Raw genomic sequence first — 19,722 nt, 5'->3', positions numbered from 1 at the left:
ACATACATGCTTCATTAAGCATAATTTATAAAAAAGTGAGAGTAATATTTAAACCGCAGATGCACCTGGCAGTATGTGCATGCCGCTGGTAAACTCCAGCATTTGACCATCTTTGGTCCATATGATGTCAGCAGGCGGGTATGCCTGCACATCACACAGCAGAGAGATCATGTGACCCTCCACCACGCTCATATCCTCCTCTCGGTTGCCCACTATTTTTGGTGGAACTAAAGGTAATGCACAGAAAAGAAATTGTTTGTTTGCATCAGAAATATTATCTTTATAAAGAACACATTTTTAAGGATTTTACCTTGAACAGATAGGCTATAAAGTCTCTCAACAGCTCCAGCTTTATTTTCAGCCACACACTGATAAGTGGCAGTGTCAGACACCTGCACATTCAGGATCTACAGAAAATGAAAGGTGAATCATATAAGGTGCAAGACTTAAATGGACACTCCGCTTTTTTGAAAATAGGCTCATTTTCCAGATTTAAACATTTGATTTTTACCATTTTGGAATCCATTCAGCTGATCTCAGTCTGGCAGTACCACTTTTTGCATATCTTAAAGGTGACATAGATTGATTGAACGGGGTATTTATCTTTGTTCTGTGATGTGACATGTAGACAAAAAAAGTTTTGTTTGGGTCTGTAATGCCTAAGAAGCTTCCTAAAAACTTCTCTCAGATAGCTCTATTAGGGTGGGGGATTTTAAACAAGTGGTTTTGCACCTATTTGGCTCCCCCTACTGGCTTAACTTGCAATCTCATTACTGATTGGCTGACTTTGCTGCCACTCAAAAAATATAGCCAATTATTTTAAAGTGGAGGGGCAGTTAGATGCCTGTGATGTCATAAGCATAAGTTTTTCAGCTTGGGCCGTTTTCTGGCTGACATTTCTAAAAGAGGAATTTCTATGAGACTGAGATGTTTAGCATGTTTAACACTTTTTGTATGTTTGTGAATGCGGGTAGACTACCATTATTCAACAAAGACAAGGTAAAAATGGTTTTTCATTCTCTGTCCCCTTTAAATAATCCATTGAATCTGATTAGACCATATTTGGGCATGATGCTAATGGTCTAATCAGATTCAATGGATTATGCTAAGCTATGCTAAAAGTGGTACAGCCAGGACCGGAGATCGGCTGAATGGATTTCAAAACGGTAAAAATCAAATGTTTAACTCTAGGGGAGCTGGAAAATGAGCATATTTTCACAAAAAAGTGGAGTGTCAGTTTAAAAATGAAGGAAGATAGTTCTTCTTCTTATCAACCTTTGTCGCATTAATTCAGTATTTGTATATATATGCCAGACACTTTATTCTAAAACAGCTTAGAGTGCATTTAAGATAATTCACTTATTTATGTCTGTGATTCCTGAACTATTGTTGCCGACCATCACCTCCAAAAGCTTCCCATCCTCTAGAATCTGATGCTGAGGTCCGCTGTAAAGGGCCAGACCATCTTTAAGCCAGGAAACAGATGGAGTGGGGTTTCCTGTGACATCACAGCGCAGTGATATACTGGAGTTGACTACTGCAGCGACATCCTGAATGAACTCATCAGTCCGCCCATCAATCACAGGGGGAACTGCGTAAAATGCATAAAGAGTCATTTTTAATTCATATCAAGCCTTTTTAATGAATCTGAGAATAATGATGTCACAAATGGATTTTCTTACCCAAAACCTCCAGGTCATAATGCATTTGGTCCTCTCCAGCTTCATTCACAGCCTGGCATGTGTACTTCCCAGCATCCTCCAGCTGTACCCGTGGGATCTGTAGCACTTGACCTCCTTAAAAAGATTATATGTTTTAGGAGATATACCATGGTCACGGTCACTGGGGCAGTCCTAAAATGTGCCATTATGTACATATATGTATACATTTGGTAACAATATGTACCTTTGAGATACAAATATGAACTCTCTAGATACAAAGGTGTGCTTTTTGAAAGGGTACAGCACCAGAGACAGCTCGGGTACAGATTTTGACCATTGTTTTTGACATTGTATAATACATTTGTGATGAACAGATTAGTAAAGAAGGTTTGTTAAAAAGTGGATCTTAAGTCTGCATCTGTGCATGTTTATATTCATCCACATTACACTGCAGACTCTATTAGGACATCAAACATGAAGCCTTCTGTCTCTCACCAGGTAAGAGCACAACTCCATCTGAGCTGGTGAGTTGCCTGTCATGTCTATACCAGCTGAGTCGAGGAGGTGGAATGGCATTGCTCTCGCAGGAGAGACTGATGGAGTGTCCCAGTACCACCTCTCTTTTTTCGACCATTCCTTCATCGCCATCAGGGTCCTCTTCATCGCCCTCTCTCTCGCCCAATGAAAAACCAGCAGCACCATTTACCACTTTGTGAAAGATCGGAGGAACTGAGGAAGACAGAATTGAAGTGGAGAATTAAGCATTTGCTTTGATAAAAGTATTGATAAGAGTATACACAATATGTGTGTATGAATTACTGACTTTGTATAATAAGGTGAAAGTCTCTCTTGTCCTCTCCAGCAGTGTTGGTAACCACACATGTATACTGACCCTCATGGGACAGCATGGCATTTTCGATGTGCAGCATGTGACTGTTCACTTTGAGACCCGTGTGGGTATTCTCATTTAATAACTGTGAAACATGAGAGATTAGATTAAATATTTTAAACCGCATCATTCACTCCTGAATGGCTCAGGAGATTATAAAATATACTCAAACAGAACAGATGTACAAACCTGTCCATCTTTAAACCACTGTGTGACAGGTTCTGGAAAGCCCTTGGCGAGGCATGACAAGGTCAACGTCCCATTGATTTTCACTTTTTCTTGTTTTCTACCAAAGTTGAGAGTTGTTGAATCACCCTCAATCTGGGGAGGAACTGAACCATTGGCATAGTTTAAAAGAATAAATGTAATTCATAGGCAATATATACCCACTGCTTTTTAAAATGGCATGGGGTATACCTACTTCTAAATTCTGAATATTAATTAATAATATTAAAGAGACACTCCACTTTTTAAAATTAAAAATTAGATTTTTACAGTTTTTGAATCCATTCAGCTGATCTCTGGGTCTGGCGGTACCACTTTTAGCATAGCATAGCATAATCCATTGAATCTGATTTAGACCATTAGCATCGTGCTCAAAAATAACCAAAGAGTTTCAATATTTTCCTATTTAAAACTTGACACTTCTGTAGTTACATCGTGTACTAAGACAGACAGAAAATGTAAAGTTGTGAGAGCAGATATAGCAGATATGGCTATGAACTATACACTCAAACTGGCGTAATAATCAAGGACTTTGCTGCTATAACATGGCAACAGGCGTAGTGATATTATGCACTGCCCGAAAATAGTCCCCTTGGTTACTTTCAATAACTCGCAACTTTTTATTTTCTGTTGTCTTAGTACACAATGTAACTACAGAAGAGTCCAATTTTAAATAGGAAAAATATCGAAACTCTTTTTTTAATGTTGAGCGCGATGCTTATGGTCTAATCAGATTCAATGGATTATGCTAAGCTATGCTAAAAGTGGTAGTGCCAGACCTGGAGATCAGCTGAATGGATTCCAAAATGGTAAAAATCAAATGTTTAACTCTAGGGGAGCTGAAAAATGAGCATATTTAAAAAAAAAAACAAAAAAAAAACATAGTGTCCCTTTAATTATCCTTAAACAGCAGAATTTAAGTGAAAATACTGGCCCATTTTGGAATTAACTAAATATGCAAGACTAGTCTTGCATATCCAACCTTAGTTGGGCTGCTTTTAAAAAAATGAGGAAATCAATTTTACAGTATATCCACTTCTCCAGGTACCACTACACCACTGACAGTATGGGTTACAATGACAAAACCACTGTTGGTTACATTTTCAATGCTTTAAAGTTATAATAATGTAAGACAATGGGAGATGTTTTACCTTGAATCTTAAAATTCTTAAATTGTGTACTAAACAGATCAACACGGCACACAAAAATCAAATTTGTATATGTTTATATGTATTTTACTTACCCAGAATTTTAAGTGTATGATGCCTGTATGCCGTTCCAGCAGGGTTGGTTGCTCGGCAAGTGTAGGCACCTTCGTCCCCGCTACGGGCGGCAGACACACGCAAAGCCTGTCCATCCTGTGTGTAAGTAAGCTGGGGACTGGACACGATAGGCTGGTTGTCCTTTAACCAAGTGATGGTGGGAACAGGGGTCCCTTCAACTTCACAGTGTAGAACAGCTGGGAAGCCTAAAACTACAGTCACCTCTGAACTCTCACTGGAGTCACGAATGCTGGGGGCAGCTGTAGAGTAAAACAGTACAATTATTTCTTTAACTCAACTAAAAGTGTATTGCACTTCAAACGTCAAGGTTGTGGGTTCAGTTTTCACAGTGATTTCAAACGTCACACTTTAGCGTTAGATAAAAGTTCTGCCGAATGTGTAAATATTAATGTTTTGAGAATGGTTTACCTTGTACATTTAGCCTAAACTGGCGAGTCTGAGTGCCAGCGTTGTTACTGGCCACACACTGATAGAGGCCGCGATCTCTCGGCATGACAGACTTTATCCTCAGCACCTGACCCTTTTCCAGATATTCCACATGAGGGTCTCCGCTTCGTGACAAAACCCTGAAATAGGAGAGGAGATGATGAAGGGTGCAAAAGTTAGAAAACATTAGACTGAAACTTGGTGAACACTGATTGTGTGTATTATAAGGATGATGGGTTACAATAGTAACCTAGTCAACTGTCAAATAGTTTATTTGTCTATGCCTCAATGCCCGTACAAAATGTGATTGTAATTTTAAATGCACGATAATCACAATTACCTCAAACAATCAAATATTGATGCAATAATATGAAGATAATGTAATAATAGCAATAGGTTATGATCAATTCTGAAATATGCATAGTACTTCTGAGTCATCTACTCACTCCCCATCATGAGTCCATTCAATTTTAGGCAATGGGCGACCGCTGACTCTGCATTGCAAGTCTACCTCCTGTCCTGCCATGACCGTCAGTTCCTGCACTCCTGTTGAACCTGATATCACTGGTGGGGCTAAAAATACAAATAAACATGAGATTTAACAACAAATAATCTAAAGAATCAATAATAAATGTAAGGTTACTTTACATTACACCCTAAATGGTATTTCACCTTGTACTTCAATAGTGTATTCCCTCCTGGCTTCCCCAGCAGAGTTCTGGGCAGTGCAGGAAAACCGGCCGGCGTGATTATTCTGAACACGATAAATCTTTAAAAGCCTATTGCCATTCTGTAGATACACCCCTGGAGTCTCCAGCACCTGAAAACAGAGAGGAGGTCATTGATTTAGTAACAGTGGCCAACCGTTGTAACACATTCTATTGCCACTAGGAAGCACTATGGTACCAGTACTAAGTCTCGGGATAAACATACTGTTTGTTACATATAGTATTGTAAGTAATGTAAGTATAAACTATGATTCAGAAGTTTAGAGGTACTTGACTGAACTGAACCATGATCTTAAAACTATCTTATTGTGAAGGTGTATGCTTATGTTTGAAATAATTTTGCGTACAAAAATATAGGTGTGCTAACCCCTTTTTATTTCTATTATTCGGAAAACTAAAATTTCATTTAAAAATGTTTTAAATGCATGACTTTGAGAGACAAACCAGCCAATAACAGCACAGTATAGATCCACCAGAACTGTTTTGTTTGAAGATGCTAATGTAAATTTATTATAAATGTGCAGATATACATTATTCTTAAATGTGAAAGACGACATGACTGTAGTTTGTAACTATAAACCATGTTTGTTAATAGAAAAGGGTTTGTTAAAGGAAACCTACTGGTCTATTGTCTTTAGTCCAGGTAATGGTAGGGGTTGGGACGCCAATGGCATCACATCCGAGTGTAAGGGGCTGCTTCAGTGTTACTGTCAGATTAACAGGCTGCCCATCATCCTGGATTTCTGGGGGAACTACATTTGGAGAGACATGGAAATCATTCAGCATAATTCAAGATTTCCTCATTTGCAGAACATAAAAATAAATGCTTTGACTTTTATCACTGAAAATGTATATAAATTCTACCATATAAGATGCATGGAGAACTTTTACTGAAAAAAAAATATATATGAAAATATAATTGAAAAAGTTTTCGCTTTTTTCAACAGTTCTTCACTAGTCATTGTAGTCAAGACATAAATTATAAAAGGAAAAATAACTATACAGCTAGTTGATAGAGCCACTTTCGATAAAATGAAGGCAGCAAAAATATTTGAGGATTGACATGCATCTGACATGTTTTCTTGTGAAAGAGCATTTTTATGAGGCTCTTATATTTAGGTTCATTAATTTCACTTTTATGGGAATGAAAAAGTTATCAACCCCTTAAAATTCCTGAAAAAGGCTAAAAAATGCCTAAAAAGGACACAAATTGTTCCTGCTGTGTTGATTGTATCTTAAAACGGTTTACATTATTTGAATCACAAGAATTCCACCTTTCCAGAGATACGTGAAATTTTTTGCTTTTTGTTTTTGAGTTGTTGTATTTGATGAAGTTTTCTGTCAAATAATGCAGGGAGGTACCTTGGAATTTTATTTGTACAAATGTCATTTAAGTTATTTCATTGGTATTTAATAAATTTGTCTGTCTCTGCAAAATCCTCTAAGTACATGCTAAAAAGTTCTTATAAAGGTAAAAAGCTAAAAAATGTGGTCAATATCCTTACATATTTGGGAAACCAAATTTAACTAGTCTGCGTCAATACCCTGGGGTTAGTGTGCCGACATATAGCGGCAGTGCGCAACGGTGACTCGAGTTCAATTCCTGTCTCTGCGGGTCTTTTGCCGATCCTGCTCCCCTATCTCCAGCACTTTCCTGTCATCTGTCTACTACCTGTCTAAATAAAGTCCTTAAAAAATATAACTTTAAAAAAGTCTTGCACCTTGACGTTCGTGTGCCAGGTTTCATCCAATTCTTCTTCTGTGCACTTTTGAAAAATTGTCATGAAAAGACAAAAAAGATTTCGCCAACAAACCAGTATGCAGGGTTTCCCGCAGCACTTTTCAGTTCGGGCGGCCCACCTAAGCTGGGATACCCTACCATCTTAACTAACACATTTTCTGCGGGAAACCCTGGTCTGGAATGGTTTGAGGCCGGGATTAAGTGAAACGGAAGTATTTGATAAAGGCATACTACGTGTTGAGGACATTTTGTTTTTATCATTATAATTATTGGTGGTGACGTTTAACGGCTTTAGCATCTGTGCTCTTCATTTTTAGTGTTTATTGTACTTTACATCCTTTTAAAATCCTTTAAACCTTCTTCATTTTTGGAAAATTTGGAAATGATGCAAGAATCTCACCATTGACCTTTAGCCTGGTCTTCCTTTCCACAGAGCCTGCTTCATTAGTGGCCACACACTTAAAATCTCCGCTGTGACTGGCTGAAGCTGAGCCAATCAGCAGCGAGCCATCTTCAGCTGCAGACACACCATGTTCAGATTGCTCCATATGGATCTCAAGGCCGTTTTTGAACCATCGCATCCAAGGAGGTGGAGATCCTTGCCAGATGAAAAGAGCCAGAGAAAGAAAGAAACGTGTGAAGGTGCAGACATGGATCAGGAGAGACAGTATCAAAATTCCCAAGGCACATTAAAGCACATCTCCAGAGCTTAAGAAACAGACCAGAAACCTATACATCTGACAGCCAGACAACAAAGAGCAGAGACGAGAGGATGCCAGCAAATGGATCAAAAAAGAAGATCGGCTTCCTGTCAAACAATACTTCGAGGTTACTGTACATTTACCGAGTTAAAATGCGAGACACAGTATATCAGAAGAACTGATCAACTAACCCTTAGATCTAGATTTATAGCAAAATCAAGAGACTCTAGGACACAAATAAGAGTTTAAATACATCAATGGGTTCGTATCCAGCCTTCAGATCTCTTAGTATAGATTTAACCCATGGGAACACAAATCTCATTAATATTGTAGTCATGTCTACAAATTGCAGAAATTAGATTAAACAGAGAATGTTGCTTAAGTGTCAGATTTTTCTCTTGAGAATAAGACTTTCTCGATGTGCTTTTAATAAAGTTTTAGAAATTAAACTACTTACAGCTTTGCTATGCAAACTTTATAGCTTCATACTCTTACAGTACCTTGTCAACAACCATCTCATTTGTTTCAATTTTTCCAATGAGTCAAAATTCCTAAAGGAAACATAAATTGGATCCATTCCCTTGAGCTTTGAAACATATCTTCCAATAAGTTTTCCTCAGGGGGTGACAGGGCAAGGGTCAACCTTGTACATGTTTACAATCAACTCTTAAACCGCCTGCAAAAGCCATTTGGCCAAGTGTTTATTTGTGTGCGGTTTCACCAAGAGCACTGCTACCCATTTGACAAGTAGAGTTAGCTAACATCCTGACATCTCCTTTTGTCTTCGATGGGAGAAAGAAAGCCACATAGATTTTAAACAATTTTTTCATTTTACAGTGAACTATCCCAGTTCAGTCATAAGACAATCAGAACTTACAGAGCAGATGTTTATAGTCATAATGTTTGGATTTATCGTTTTCGTGACTTAAGGAACGATGTGCACAGCTGGCAATGTTGACATAACAGGATTACATTAGGAGCAGTTTATTTTTCAGGAATCCCACTTACAATACTTCAAATGATGCGTGTGCTAAATATGTTTTGTGTGAGCATGATAATATACTGTTTATAACTATTCTGATTTTTGAGGGTGCGGCCATGTCTTTCAATGTAAGACAGTGCTAATATATTGGATTGGTTTGTGAAGGATTGCCTTCTAGTGGAGTCCCAAACAAACACTGCATGCTTTGGATTAATTATTATTGGAGAAGGAGTTATAGCTGTTCAAATGTGAAATCTGTGCCACCGAAAATTGAAAGTTTTTTACATTTATTATCTATTCTATCAAACATTAAAAATCACACGGCTGAAGAGCTTTGTTAGGTACGATGAAGCAGACCACAGCGTCTGGTACCTTACTGCTTACACATTACATTTGAATCTCATATGAATCTGTAATACCAGAGGTTGAGTTTAGGTTGGAACTTTACTGTCTGTGAATTGTGATCTTTATTGTAAATTTAAGCCTTTTGATGATTGGCATTGCATTTTTTGTTTATAATTTTTTCAGTCATATTCTCTTGCATACCCCTTAATATGTGCTACACCGATGTCTTAGCCAGACTGAAACATTAGTCACCATAACAACACAATTAGATGCACTAGAATACCACAAAAAAACCTAAAGCAATTCAATGCAAATGAATAGGATGACTTGACACTTAACTGCAATTTTCTGATTCGAAACAGAACAGGCCCTGGGAAAAAATAATTTTTTTAAAGTAATGTAATTGTTTACCCATGCCAGTACACTTGTGCCAAAAAATACATTTTTAGTGAAATTTTTCACATCACTTTGCGACAAATACAGTAGCCACCATTAGAGCAATGCTATCAGTATTCACTTAACATACTTTAGCTTTAGTTCAACGAATACTGAATTATTTCTATTAGACCAAAATATACTCAGAATGTGCTATGGACATCATCTTATCGCTTTTAATAACTCTTGCTTCACTGTAAAAAATCTTTGCTACCTTACATTTTTTGTTAAATCAACTCAGATTTACAAGTCATGTCAACTTACTATTACCATCTTTTTCGGACTATAAGTCACACATTTTTCATAGATTGGCTGGTACTGCGCTTTATAGTCAGGTGCAACTGATGTGTCAGAATTAATTCATATGAACCAAGAGAAACCATTACCGTCTACAGCTGCGAGAGTCCGCTCTATGCTGCTCCTGTATTTATGTAATTCAATGGATTCAGTGACGTGGAATGACTTTGGGACCATTTTGAACTTTATATGGCTTGTCGTGTTAATTTAGCCTATTCAGCCTCCCAGGTATGTTCGATATGCTAATGCATTTGGTGAATAAATGGTAATGTTACGTTAATGTACGGACACCTATTCAGCCTGCTGTTCTGTGTGCTATTGTTTAGTTAAATAACTTGCCATTCCAGATTAAATGTCTGTTCTTGGGCTTGGATTTTGTGAAATCGTTTTCTAAATAAATGCAACATATAGTCCAGAGGGACTTATATATGTTTTTTCCTCTTTAAACACATTTTTGACTAATGCTGCATTTACACCAGCCGCGGTAGAGGCGACAAAAATGCGCGTAGTTGGATGCTTGAACATTTGAGTTTACTCCCTTCATTCGCATGTGAAAGCCGCGTGTGAAGTTCTAGTCATTCGAGACATTCACGCGGAAATTCGCGTCATGGGAGGGGCGTCTGCGACTCTGCTGAGACTCAGCTCACTTCCTGTAATCACGTCCCTACTACAGCAAGGTCCTGATTGGTAAACGCGGCGCGGAAATCCATAGAAGTTCAGATTTTTCTACTCGCTCATTTCTCGCGGCAACGCTCAATTCGTTCCGCGCCATTCGCGCCGCGCCTACCGAGTGTCCTGCGCCACATGATGCCTAAACGTGTCTTTGCATTGACTTAACTTGTAAATCACCCTAGCTTGCCGCCTCTACCGCGGCTGGTGTGAACACAGCATAATGCGACTTCTCCTACGGAGAGACCTATAGTCCGGAAAAAAATTTTCGCTGCCTAAAATTTACAAGTAATTTCAACTTACTATTAATTATCTTGACAAGAGAAGAGTTGCTACAACTTATAAAATATAGTTAAAAAAGAGTCAACTTAATTTTATAAGTTATAACAACTCATCTGTAGTTATAGCAACTAATCTCTAATCAAGATAAATAATAGTAAATTAAAAATGACTTGTACATTTTAGGCAGCAAATTATTTTTTAAAGTGTTCTGATAGACACACATCCTTTGTTTTAGAAAACATTTAAAGGTACACTTCTCAGAAAACATACAAATAATGATTTTTTTTCCTGCTTCTTTTGCATGTAGCTCAAAATTACACCGTGCACATTCCCACTTATTTGTACGGGTCACATATAAAGAATAGGGGTTATGTGCAGCAAACGTTCATATTTTGTAAAACAGATTATATCGCTTGTGGTTCAGGTCTTCTGGTAGAGCTATTTTACTGAAGATGCCTTCAAATGAGCCACCAAAGATGAGCATAACCGGTGTCAATTGAATATGAAAATTGTTATCTAAAAGTGTTTTATATTTCTTCTTGTCACTGAAATTGTGATATTAAAATAGATTTAAAAACTAAAATAAAAAACCCTTAGCTATTTTTGCTGATTTCCTTAAAATCCAAAGAAAACTGTCAGTTCATACAGCTGTAGACACTTTCAACAAAAAGTAGATACGCTAAGACCTGCCATTCAGTTTTTTTCATGTGATGTTCAGTATAAAGCCTATTTTATTATTATCATATTATAACCCAGATATTAGTTTGATATATCAACTGGTCCCTGCTAATTCCCAGCCCTATTGAGGGTCATCTCTTATCTTGCTGCAAACAAGACCCATCAAACACTTTCTCCCCCTGCACTCTCACTCCCCTCGCCCTGCAGCGGCCCCAATTAAGATTCCTATCCCAGTGGGCCCTCTTGTGCAGAAAAGCAGATGTGGTCCTCAGAGGCAGAAAAGTAAAGTTACAGCTGCACCATATAGCACTTCATACACACACACACACACACACGCAGTCACGAAACACATTCATCATGTCAGAACTGCAACTCATGCAGGGTTGCCATGGCACGTTTCCATCACAACAACACCTATCATCTCATGGCATATAGGATACGATACGTACATTAGCAGATAGTGTCACAATCACAAAATCACACACAACACCTTCCCCTCTCCAAGTCTGTTTATGCAACAAGAGCTGTTGATTCAACCTGAGTAAAGTGTTACCAAACCAGAAGAGAAACAGACAATTACAGCAGCCAGGATGAGGCTGAGATGAGAAAAGAGACCATCTGGTGCTAGTTGGAGGGAAATGGAAAACAGGGCTCCCGAAGACACTGAGACGGCGCTTTTCATGGCAGGATGAGCTACACTGTTCACAATGGTGCTGAAGCTGTATCACTCTGAGCAAAGTATCTCATTCAGTATTATATTTCATGGTTCATTTAGACACAGAATGTCTTTTTTATAAGTTCACCCCCTAGCAAGTACTGTATTTTATATCGATGTAAATATGTGAGCTTTGCTCATAACAGTTAGGTGAGGGGCATAGTCATGCTGTTGACCAACTAAACTTAGCTGTTAAGCTGTTTAACAAATGATGTATTCTAGAGTCAACAAGTTTAAAGGGAGAGTTGGGGATACTAAAGCCTCAAGCTGAGCACTAGCATAAACAACAACATATGCTGATCTTCTCAGCAGGGGTTCCTCTCCCCATCCATCCCTATGTGACCTACCTCGTGCAGGGCAAGGAATGATCACTTCTTTGTTGGCCACGCTCTCAATGATGGTCTCTCCATTTGTCTCGAAAAAAGGGGGCTCTGTAACCACACACACAGATCACAGGGTTAACATTAAAGGTCCAAAGCTGAAGGTCAGCTACAGGGTGAACAGAGCAACATTGGGATATGTAATTTGTGACCATTTACACTTGTAATGTTAAACCTTTGTGATGAACCTTCACCGCGTCTAAAGGCTCATCATGTAATTAGGAAGATCAAAGTTATATTTTACATTGACTTTAAACTTTGACATGACCTTACTCAGTCAAAATCAAAATTGTATTTTTACAGAATGGTTTTTATATTATGTAGGATGATTTTATGCAGAAAACAGTAAATCACAAAAAATTACTTTAACCGTATTTTTACAGACAGAGTGACATTTGTTTAGCTTCTACAGTAATTATATTTTATGTTATCAAATATTTATACACTACATGGGGTTGTAAAAATGTGGCAAATGTACTGAGTATTTACACTGACATTTCAATGCAGAGGAATATTTGATTTCATTCAATTAAATTCAAATAAATTTCTTTTCGGATTTCACAATTTTGCATTGTAGCCAGGTTTGCAAAGTCTGCGGTTTTCCCACGGAATTAAGCTACTTTAATACCGTTGCTGCGGGCTGTTTTTCATGTCCACAGGTTGAAGCAATTCCAAGTATGTGATATTTAGCTCTGGGAATGGGAATTTTAGCAGATGAACCATGCCAAAAACTGAGATTTTTTACCAGAAAACCCTCCTTGCAATGCAATTGGGCTATATTTTTTTGGTAATTTTTAAAAGCAATTCTGTCTGGCAACCTTGATTAAAGCAAAGCAGTCTTAAGGTAAATCCAGAGTACATGGTAAAAAATGTGCTGTAATTATGCAGCTGGTTGCCAGTAACGTACTGTAGAAGATAAAGACTGAAAATGTTTCATGTTCATTTAACTTAGAACAATCTGTTGCCAGTAAATAACATAAATCTAAAATCCACAGTAAGTTACTGGCAGCTAGTTGCCAGTAATTCCCAGTAATACTGTAATTTCTACAGAATTTTTTTTACAGTGTAGTACATGCAAAAAAGTGGCATACGGGATGGTGGCCTATAATTACAAAAGATCTAGTATCTAGTATACAAAATGACAACGTCATTTATTTAACAGTTTATTAGGCCAACTGATTAGTTGCCTTGTTAACTCATTCCCTGACAGCCTTTTTTTTAGTTGCCAGCCAGCATTTGTGATTTTTACAAGAGTTCCACAAAATGCCTTCCAGGAAAAATTTTCTTCTATAAATATATAAACACAAAAATATATCAAATGGAGGAACAGACCCCTTGCTTTCAAACAAACAAAAATGGGGAAAAAACATCTTATCCTATCTTCATTTGTTCTCTTTTTATATTCTCTTGAATATGGGTAGGTTTATTCAAAAATACCAAATTTTGAGCAAAAAGCTGAAATAATTGCATTTTTGTAAAGGAATTTTGCTAGAGATCTGATTCAGAACGATTATCAAAACATACACAGAGTTTAAAATTAAATACATTTCGTTTTTGCTTCAGTTTTTTATAAATTGGGTAAGAGTGGATCTAGTGGATAATAGCAGAACACTGCAAAAAATGACTTTAGTTTTTTTGTCTTATTTTCAGTAAGAAAACAAAAAATTCTTAAATCAAGATGTATTTTCTTGTTGACGAAATTGACCCAAGAGAAAGTCTAGTTTTTATACAAAAATTATACAATTAAAGTGAATTTATGCTTTAAACCAGTAAAAATATCTGCCAATGGGGTGAGAAAATTTTGCTTAAATTAAGTGTTTAAGACAAACATTTTTCACCCCATTGGCAGATATTTTTGCTTGTTTTAAATTGTATAATTTTTGTCATTTTGCTCTTCAAGAAAAAACATCTTGATTTAAGAACTTTTAGATATTTCTACTGAAAAACAAAGACAAAAATACTAAGTAAGAAAGTTATTTTTTGCACTGAATTACAGATTACCGTAAAAACTCAACAGGAAAGCGTCATTGGCAGGAAAAAAATTTCTCTTAATTGACGAGATAAAAGAGATAATACTTATAATATTCACAGTTTTCACACAAATGAATGACCAGATATACTGTACCTAACACTTGCAGTACAATCTTTATGGTATCTTCTCCAGCACTGTTTCTGGCTACACAACTGTAAGTACCGCTGTCTGATTGCTGGACTGCTTGAATCTTCAGCATTCTGTCATTGCTCACAAGAAGTCCATTATGAAGCCAGCTGATCTGAGGACTTGGCTCTCCTTGAACCACACAAGGTAACACCACCGTCTGTCCAATGAGAGCCTTAAGAGAAGTAGGTGCTGGTTGAATTCTTGGTTTAGCTGTTAAGATAAGATGGATATTTAAAAGTCTGCTTTCTTTATTATTTAAAACTATTTATTATTACTAAATATACAAAAAAAGATACAAAATGCAAAACATTTACATCATGGTTTTTTAACATGCATCTTTTAAATGCGTTCTTCAAAGTTTTTTGGAGTATCAGGTAAACAATCTGTTAACATCACTGCCATTAAATTTTTACACAGCCTGCAAAAAGTACTGTGGTGCAAAGATAAATCTTCTCCTTTAAAATGTATGCAGATAAATCTCAAGGCTATTAGATTGTACCTTGTACTTGTAAATTGTAGGTAAGTGAGACATTTCCAGCTGGGTTAGCAGCAGAACAGGTGTAGAATTTACTGTCTATTAGCCTGACATCGCTAATCTTCAAAGAACCAGACGACAAAACTGTAAACCTGTGTGAGAGAAAGTTTAAAATCAGATTGTGATGATTCTTGCTTTTAAGTAAACACACGTCTATAGTTGCATTGTGGCGCACATGAGCATGTGGTCATTTGTTCATGCACATGAGCAAGTTTCTAATTGGAAACTGACACCAATCGATAAAATCAGCTGGTCTTAATAATTTCGCTTAGCAACTTTATTATGACAACTAATCTGATATACAAATACAACTAAGTCTGAAAGGAAGCTACAAGGGTTCCTATATTCACTAAATCCCATATGGAACTAACTTCTCCATCACTGACAATCCCAGCACATATGGATTATCGCTGAAGCTACCAATTAACGGACTAAGATCCAGAACAGAGATTGGTTCCACCTGGCCCATGAATCATTTCTCATAAATTGATATAATTCTGAAAGTAATTTGGTTTTTCCTCCACATGGAAGAGTTAATAGGCCATTCCCACGAGTTAGGATGCGTTTCTGTCTCCGTCTGTGCTGTCTTTATGTAAAATTGTTTATACCGAGTAACATGCTGTTTACTTTCAAGACATCACTTCAATTGAAAAGACGTTTAACTTTAAAAAGCACGTCTTGAGAGGCACTCTTGCATTCTGTTCCATCTCACTGTGTTGGTATGCAAGAACGTGTCCTGTTTGAAGAAGCTGGACAGAAGCTCCATCTGGAGCAGCAAATGTTGCACGAAACTTTTCAATCTTACACAGATATATTTACACCAGAATCACAATCACAGCAAACAATTTAAAAGCGCCATGTATCTAGACCGCCATGCATGGTTGACAGAAAACAAGATTTAGGCTAAACGCTATTACAGTCGCACAAAATAACGCAATAAAAAATGCTGTTTCATATTAATGTAATTATTTACAGTTGTAAGCAACAGCTCTGAAGAGACAGCTTTGACTGATTTATTTATCATTTCTTTTTAACAAGGCTTTGTGGCGGCCAACTTGACAATTCACAATGACATTGTCAAGCTCAGCATTCTTCCTTTCTTTATTTATTCTTCACGCCATTCCAGCATCTGTGGCATACCCAAGTTGATCCACACAATTTAGCATCTCCGATTCACCCAACTTGCATGTTTTTGGCCTGTTGGAGGAAACCGGAGTACCCAGAGTAAACCCACACTGACACAGGGCAGCAGGGTTCCTAAAGCTAAATATTTTGCAACTCTCTGTGCTCAAAGCTAAGCATAGAAAGAGCTGCTGAAAGCATGGCACTTCCATTGGAAGCCATTGAAAATATACTCCGGCCGCAAGAAAAAACCTTCCGGTGGACACAGGGCCTAATGGTCATTTTGACCTTTGCTTGGAAGACGATGCAGTTATCAGGCCTTTTGGAAATTGCCCTGATGTAACGTTTATATGATATCAGTCATCAATGTCTACAGTTTCCAGCAGAAACAAACACAGATCAGCTCAAATTCAAACAAACACAAAGTAAGATGACATTAGCGTACTTGTGAACAGATGGACCCATCAGAAAGACACATCATTTTCCTCCTTAGAAACACATGTGCATACTTGCAAAGATGGACCATGAGTTACTATCGTAGTGAGGAGGGGAGATTTAGAAAGAAAAAGAAAAGGGAATAAAAAACTGATCTGCATTTAAAAACAGCCTTTATTGTAATGTTTCAGTATAAGATCGCATACATCATTAAATTATAAGTGTTGAAAAATCAATCAGATATATATAAAAAAATATAAACTACAAACATTTGCAAAATGCAAAGCAAAGTTGGAAGATCCTCCATCGATTTTAACTCTTTCACCAGCGTTTTAAAAAAAAGTTGCCAGCCAGCGCCAGCGTTTTTCATGTTTTTTACCAAAGTTTAATGCCTTCCAGAAAATGTTCTTCTTTAAATATATAAACATACAATATACCAAATGAAAGAACAGACCCTCTGCTTTCAAACAAAAAAACCGTTTCATCCTACCTTCAGTGGTTCTTTTGCAATCAGCTTTTGAATATGGGTAGGTTTCTGCAAAAACACCACATTTTGAGCAAAAAGCAGAGATAATTCCATTTTTGTGACGGACTTTTCATAGAGATCCCATTCAGAGCGATCTTTAAAACGGACACGGACATGCAGCCGCTTGCCATAGGGCAATACTTCCGGGTTTAAAAAGGGTAAAAGGGATAATAGCGGTATTGCGGAAAGACGGAAAATCTCGTCATTGGCGGGGAAGCGTTTTCTTTTAACTCTTTCCCCGCCATTGACGAGATATCTCGTCAATTAAGAGAAAACGCTTCCCCGCCAATTACGAGATTTTCCGTCTTTCCGCAATACCGCTATTATCCACCCTTCCGCAACTTTTTAAACCCGGAAGTATTGCCCGGAAGCAGAGGGTCTGTTCTTTCATTTGGTATATTGTGTGTTTATATATTTAAAAAAGAACATTTTCTGGAAGGCATTAAACTTTGGTGAAAATAATGAAAAACGCTGGCGGTGAAAGAGTTAATTGACGAGATATCTCGTCAATGGCGGGGAAAGAGTTAAAGTCAAAAATCATTTTATTGGAATAAATACGTTATTTTGAATGTTATTATTCATTCATTTTTGTTCCTGAAGCATTGTGTTAATCAAAGTCAATATGTTCGATCCCAAGGAAAACATACTCAAAAAAGAAATGTATAGATTAAATGCACTGAAAGTTGCTTTGAATTAAACTGTCTGACATGTCCATACCTGACAAACAATGCTAAGCAGTGTCAGTTTAACAAAAAAAAAATTATCGAAACCAAAGATAAGATTTTTTTTAACTACTGAAAAGGCACAATACGACAAATCTTCCCAACCTGCATAGTCAAAGAACATGTAAAAATACATCAGACTCAGTTAAAACCCAAACCTCATAAAGGTTAAAGCACTGGTGCCCTCCAACATCCCTAAGGCATTCCTGTTCTACATGAAACACACTTTCCACACACAATCCTTTTTCCTGTGTGGCAGATGTGTCTGCAGTGGTGTGTTATTCTCGTCAAGCAGACGGAGACGTCAACATGCTGTTTTATGAGACAGGAAGCTCCTGGAGACTTTTACATTACGCAGGCTGCACTTCTTCCTCTGTGACTATCAGTCAAAACATACACATTTCACACATCGCATTGCTATTCTACACTACCTCGCCATTCCAGTAATTCCCCACTTTTACAGAAATACTACATTACCTAATGCTATGACTGTCACCCTTACATCACTGCAATACCTGTCCACTGCATCCTTCCATCTAATGCTATCACAAATCTCAGACATCTAAAAATACGCAGCATGCTTATAATACCGTTCCTGTTGCCAGTGCTATCAAGTTTATTGCCTTCAACTGACGGACATACCTTGTCTGTGTTAAACATACAGTTTCGTGTCAGTCGCACAAATTTCTCTAAATAGTTTTTCGTGTCTGTTGCATGACTTTCTTTTTCGTGTCATTTTATGTATTGTTTTCTTATTGTTTTTTTTTTCTATTTTCTTACCATCGCTTGGGGTTGGGGTTAGAATCACTTTCTGTTACATTTTTAGACATCCAAACCCCAACTATAACCCCAACTCCAGGCGAGAATAGTTTTAAAAGCAGAAGAAAAACATGTAGAAACCAATACATACTAAGTACATCCTAACCCAAATCTAACCCCAACCCCAAGCGACAATTATTTAAAAATAGGAAAAAAAAATAGAAAACAATACATAAAATGACACAAGAACATTTTTCGAGACTATAACACGACTTTCCATGAGATAATGTTGTCTTAGTTACACTTCTTACAAGTACAAATTTTTTCTCAGGTGTTTCTCTGAAAAATTCTATAAAAGAAACAAAAAAAACACAAATGAAACAATAAACAGTAAGAGTATAGAGCTTTGATGTGAATAGCATATTTTGATCAGTTTTTAATATAGACCCTTTTACAGCTTACGTGATCAAACAGCCTGCGAGCGCATTTTGGCAACAGAGGTGGTGTTGCTCCCCAGTGGTTCTAACGTGTTAGCAACTCAGAAAGTTTATTAAAATGGTTTCCCAGCATCAACATGTCTGGTTGTTGCATTTGGTTGCACTAATATACTAATATACGTATATGTATCTGGCCACTTTATATTTGGGCATCTGCTAACGTCTTCTATGCACTCCACTATTGTACACAGATCTGGTAGCTGTGTTGAAAAAGTCGATAAAGTCAACTTTTTAAAATAACTCTCTGTCTATGTTGCCGATTCTTGCCATAGGGGAGAGTGGGGTAAAGTGAGACATCGGGTAAAGTGAGACACCCCCTGTATCTAGGCAACGGAACACATTTGTGGTCCAATGACCATTATGTTTTTAAGCCCCTCAAATTTCCCCTTGGCCATGAAGGACAGGACCTCATGCTGCTGTGGTTGACATGTTTTTTTCACAAAAATATATTTTTTGCTTGTAAAAGTAAATTTTCTTGCTGTCAACTTAATCAACTGTTGTGCCAAAGCAAATTGATTCAGGTAGAAA

At 37.3% G+C, this 19,722-nt stretch overlaps 1 protein-coding gene across 1 annotated transcript in view; it reads right to left on the bottom strand.

Moving 5' to 3' along the window:
* Nucleotides 1-19,722, bottom strand: part of hmcn2 (hemicentin 2) — an 83,803-nt gene that overhangs the window by 20,952 nt on the left and 43,129 nt on the right. The window contains exons 23-38 of the mRNA XM_073816235.1: nt 15,098-15,225; nt 14,563-14,808; nt 12,405-12,488; nt 7,354-7,551; nt 5,834-5,964; nt 5,157-5,304; nt 4,931-5,057; nt 4,467-4,624; nt 4,019-4,297; nt 2,740-2,882; nt 2,485-2,635; nt 2,157-2,390; nt 1,683-1,796; nt 1,404-1,591; nt 311-407; nt 66-227 (exon numbers count right to left, since the gene is read on the bottom strand). Of these exons, the coding sequence (XP_073672336.1) occupies nt 66-227; nt 311-407; nt 1,404-1,591; nt 1,683-1,796; nt 2,157-2,390; nt 2,485-2,635; nt 2,740-2,882; nt 4,019-4,297; nt 4,467-4,624; nt 4,931-5,057; nt 5,157-5,304; nt 5,834-5,964; nt 7,354-7,551; nt 12,405-12,488; nt 14,563-14,808; nt 15,098-15,225 (2,588 nt within the window). The remainder of the gene's footprint in view (nt 1-65; nt 228-310; nt 408-1,403; nt 1,592-1,682; nt 1,797-2,156; nt 2,391-2,484; nt 2,636-2,739; nt 2,883-4,018; nt 4,298-4,466; nt 4,625-4,930; nt 5,058-5,156; nt 5,305-5,833; nt 5,965-7,353; nt 7,552-12,404; nt 12,489-14,562; nt 14,809-15,097; nt 15,226-19,722) is intronic.

This window comes from Paramisgurnus dabryanus, chromosome 11, assembly GCF_030506205.2.
Source record: "Paramisgurnus dabryanus chromosome 11, PD_genome_1.1, whole genome shotgun sequence".
Classification (NCBI taxonomy): Eukaryota; Metazoa; Chordata; class Actinopteri; order Cypriniformes; family Cobitidae; genus Paramisgurnus; species Paramisgurnus dabryanus.
This window is presented reverse-complemented; position numbering and strand designations above follow the sequence as displayed.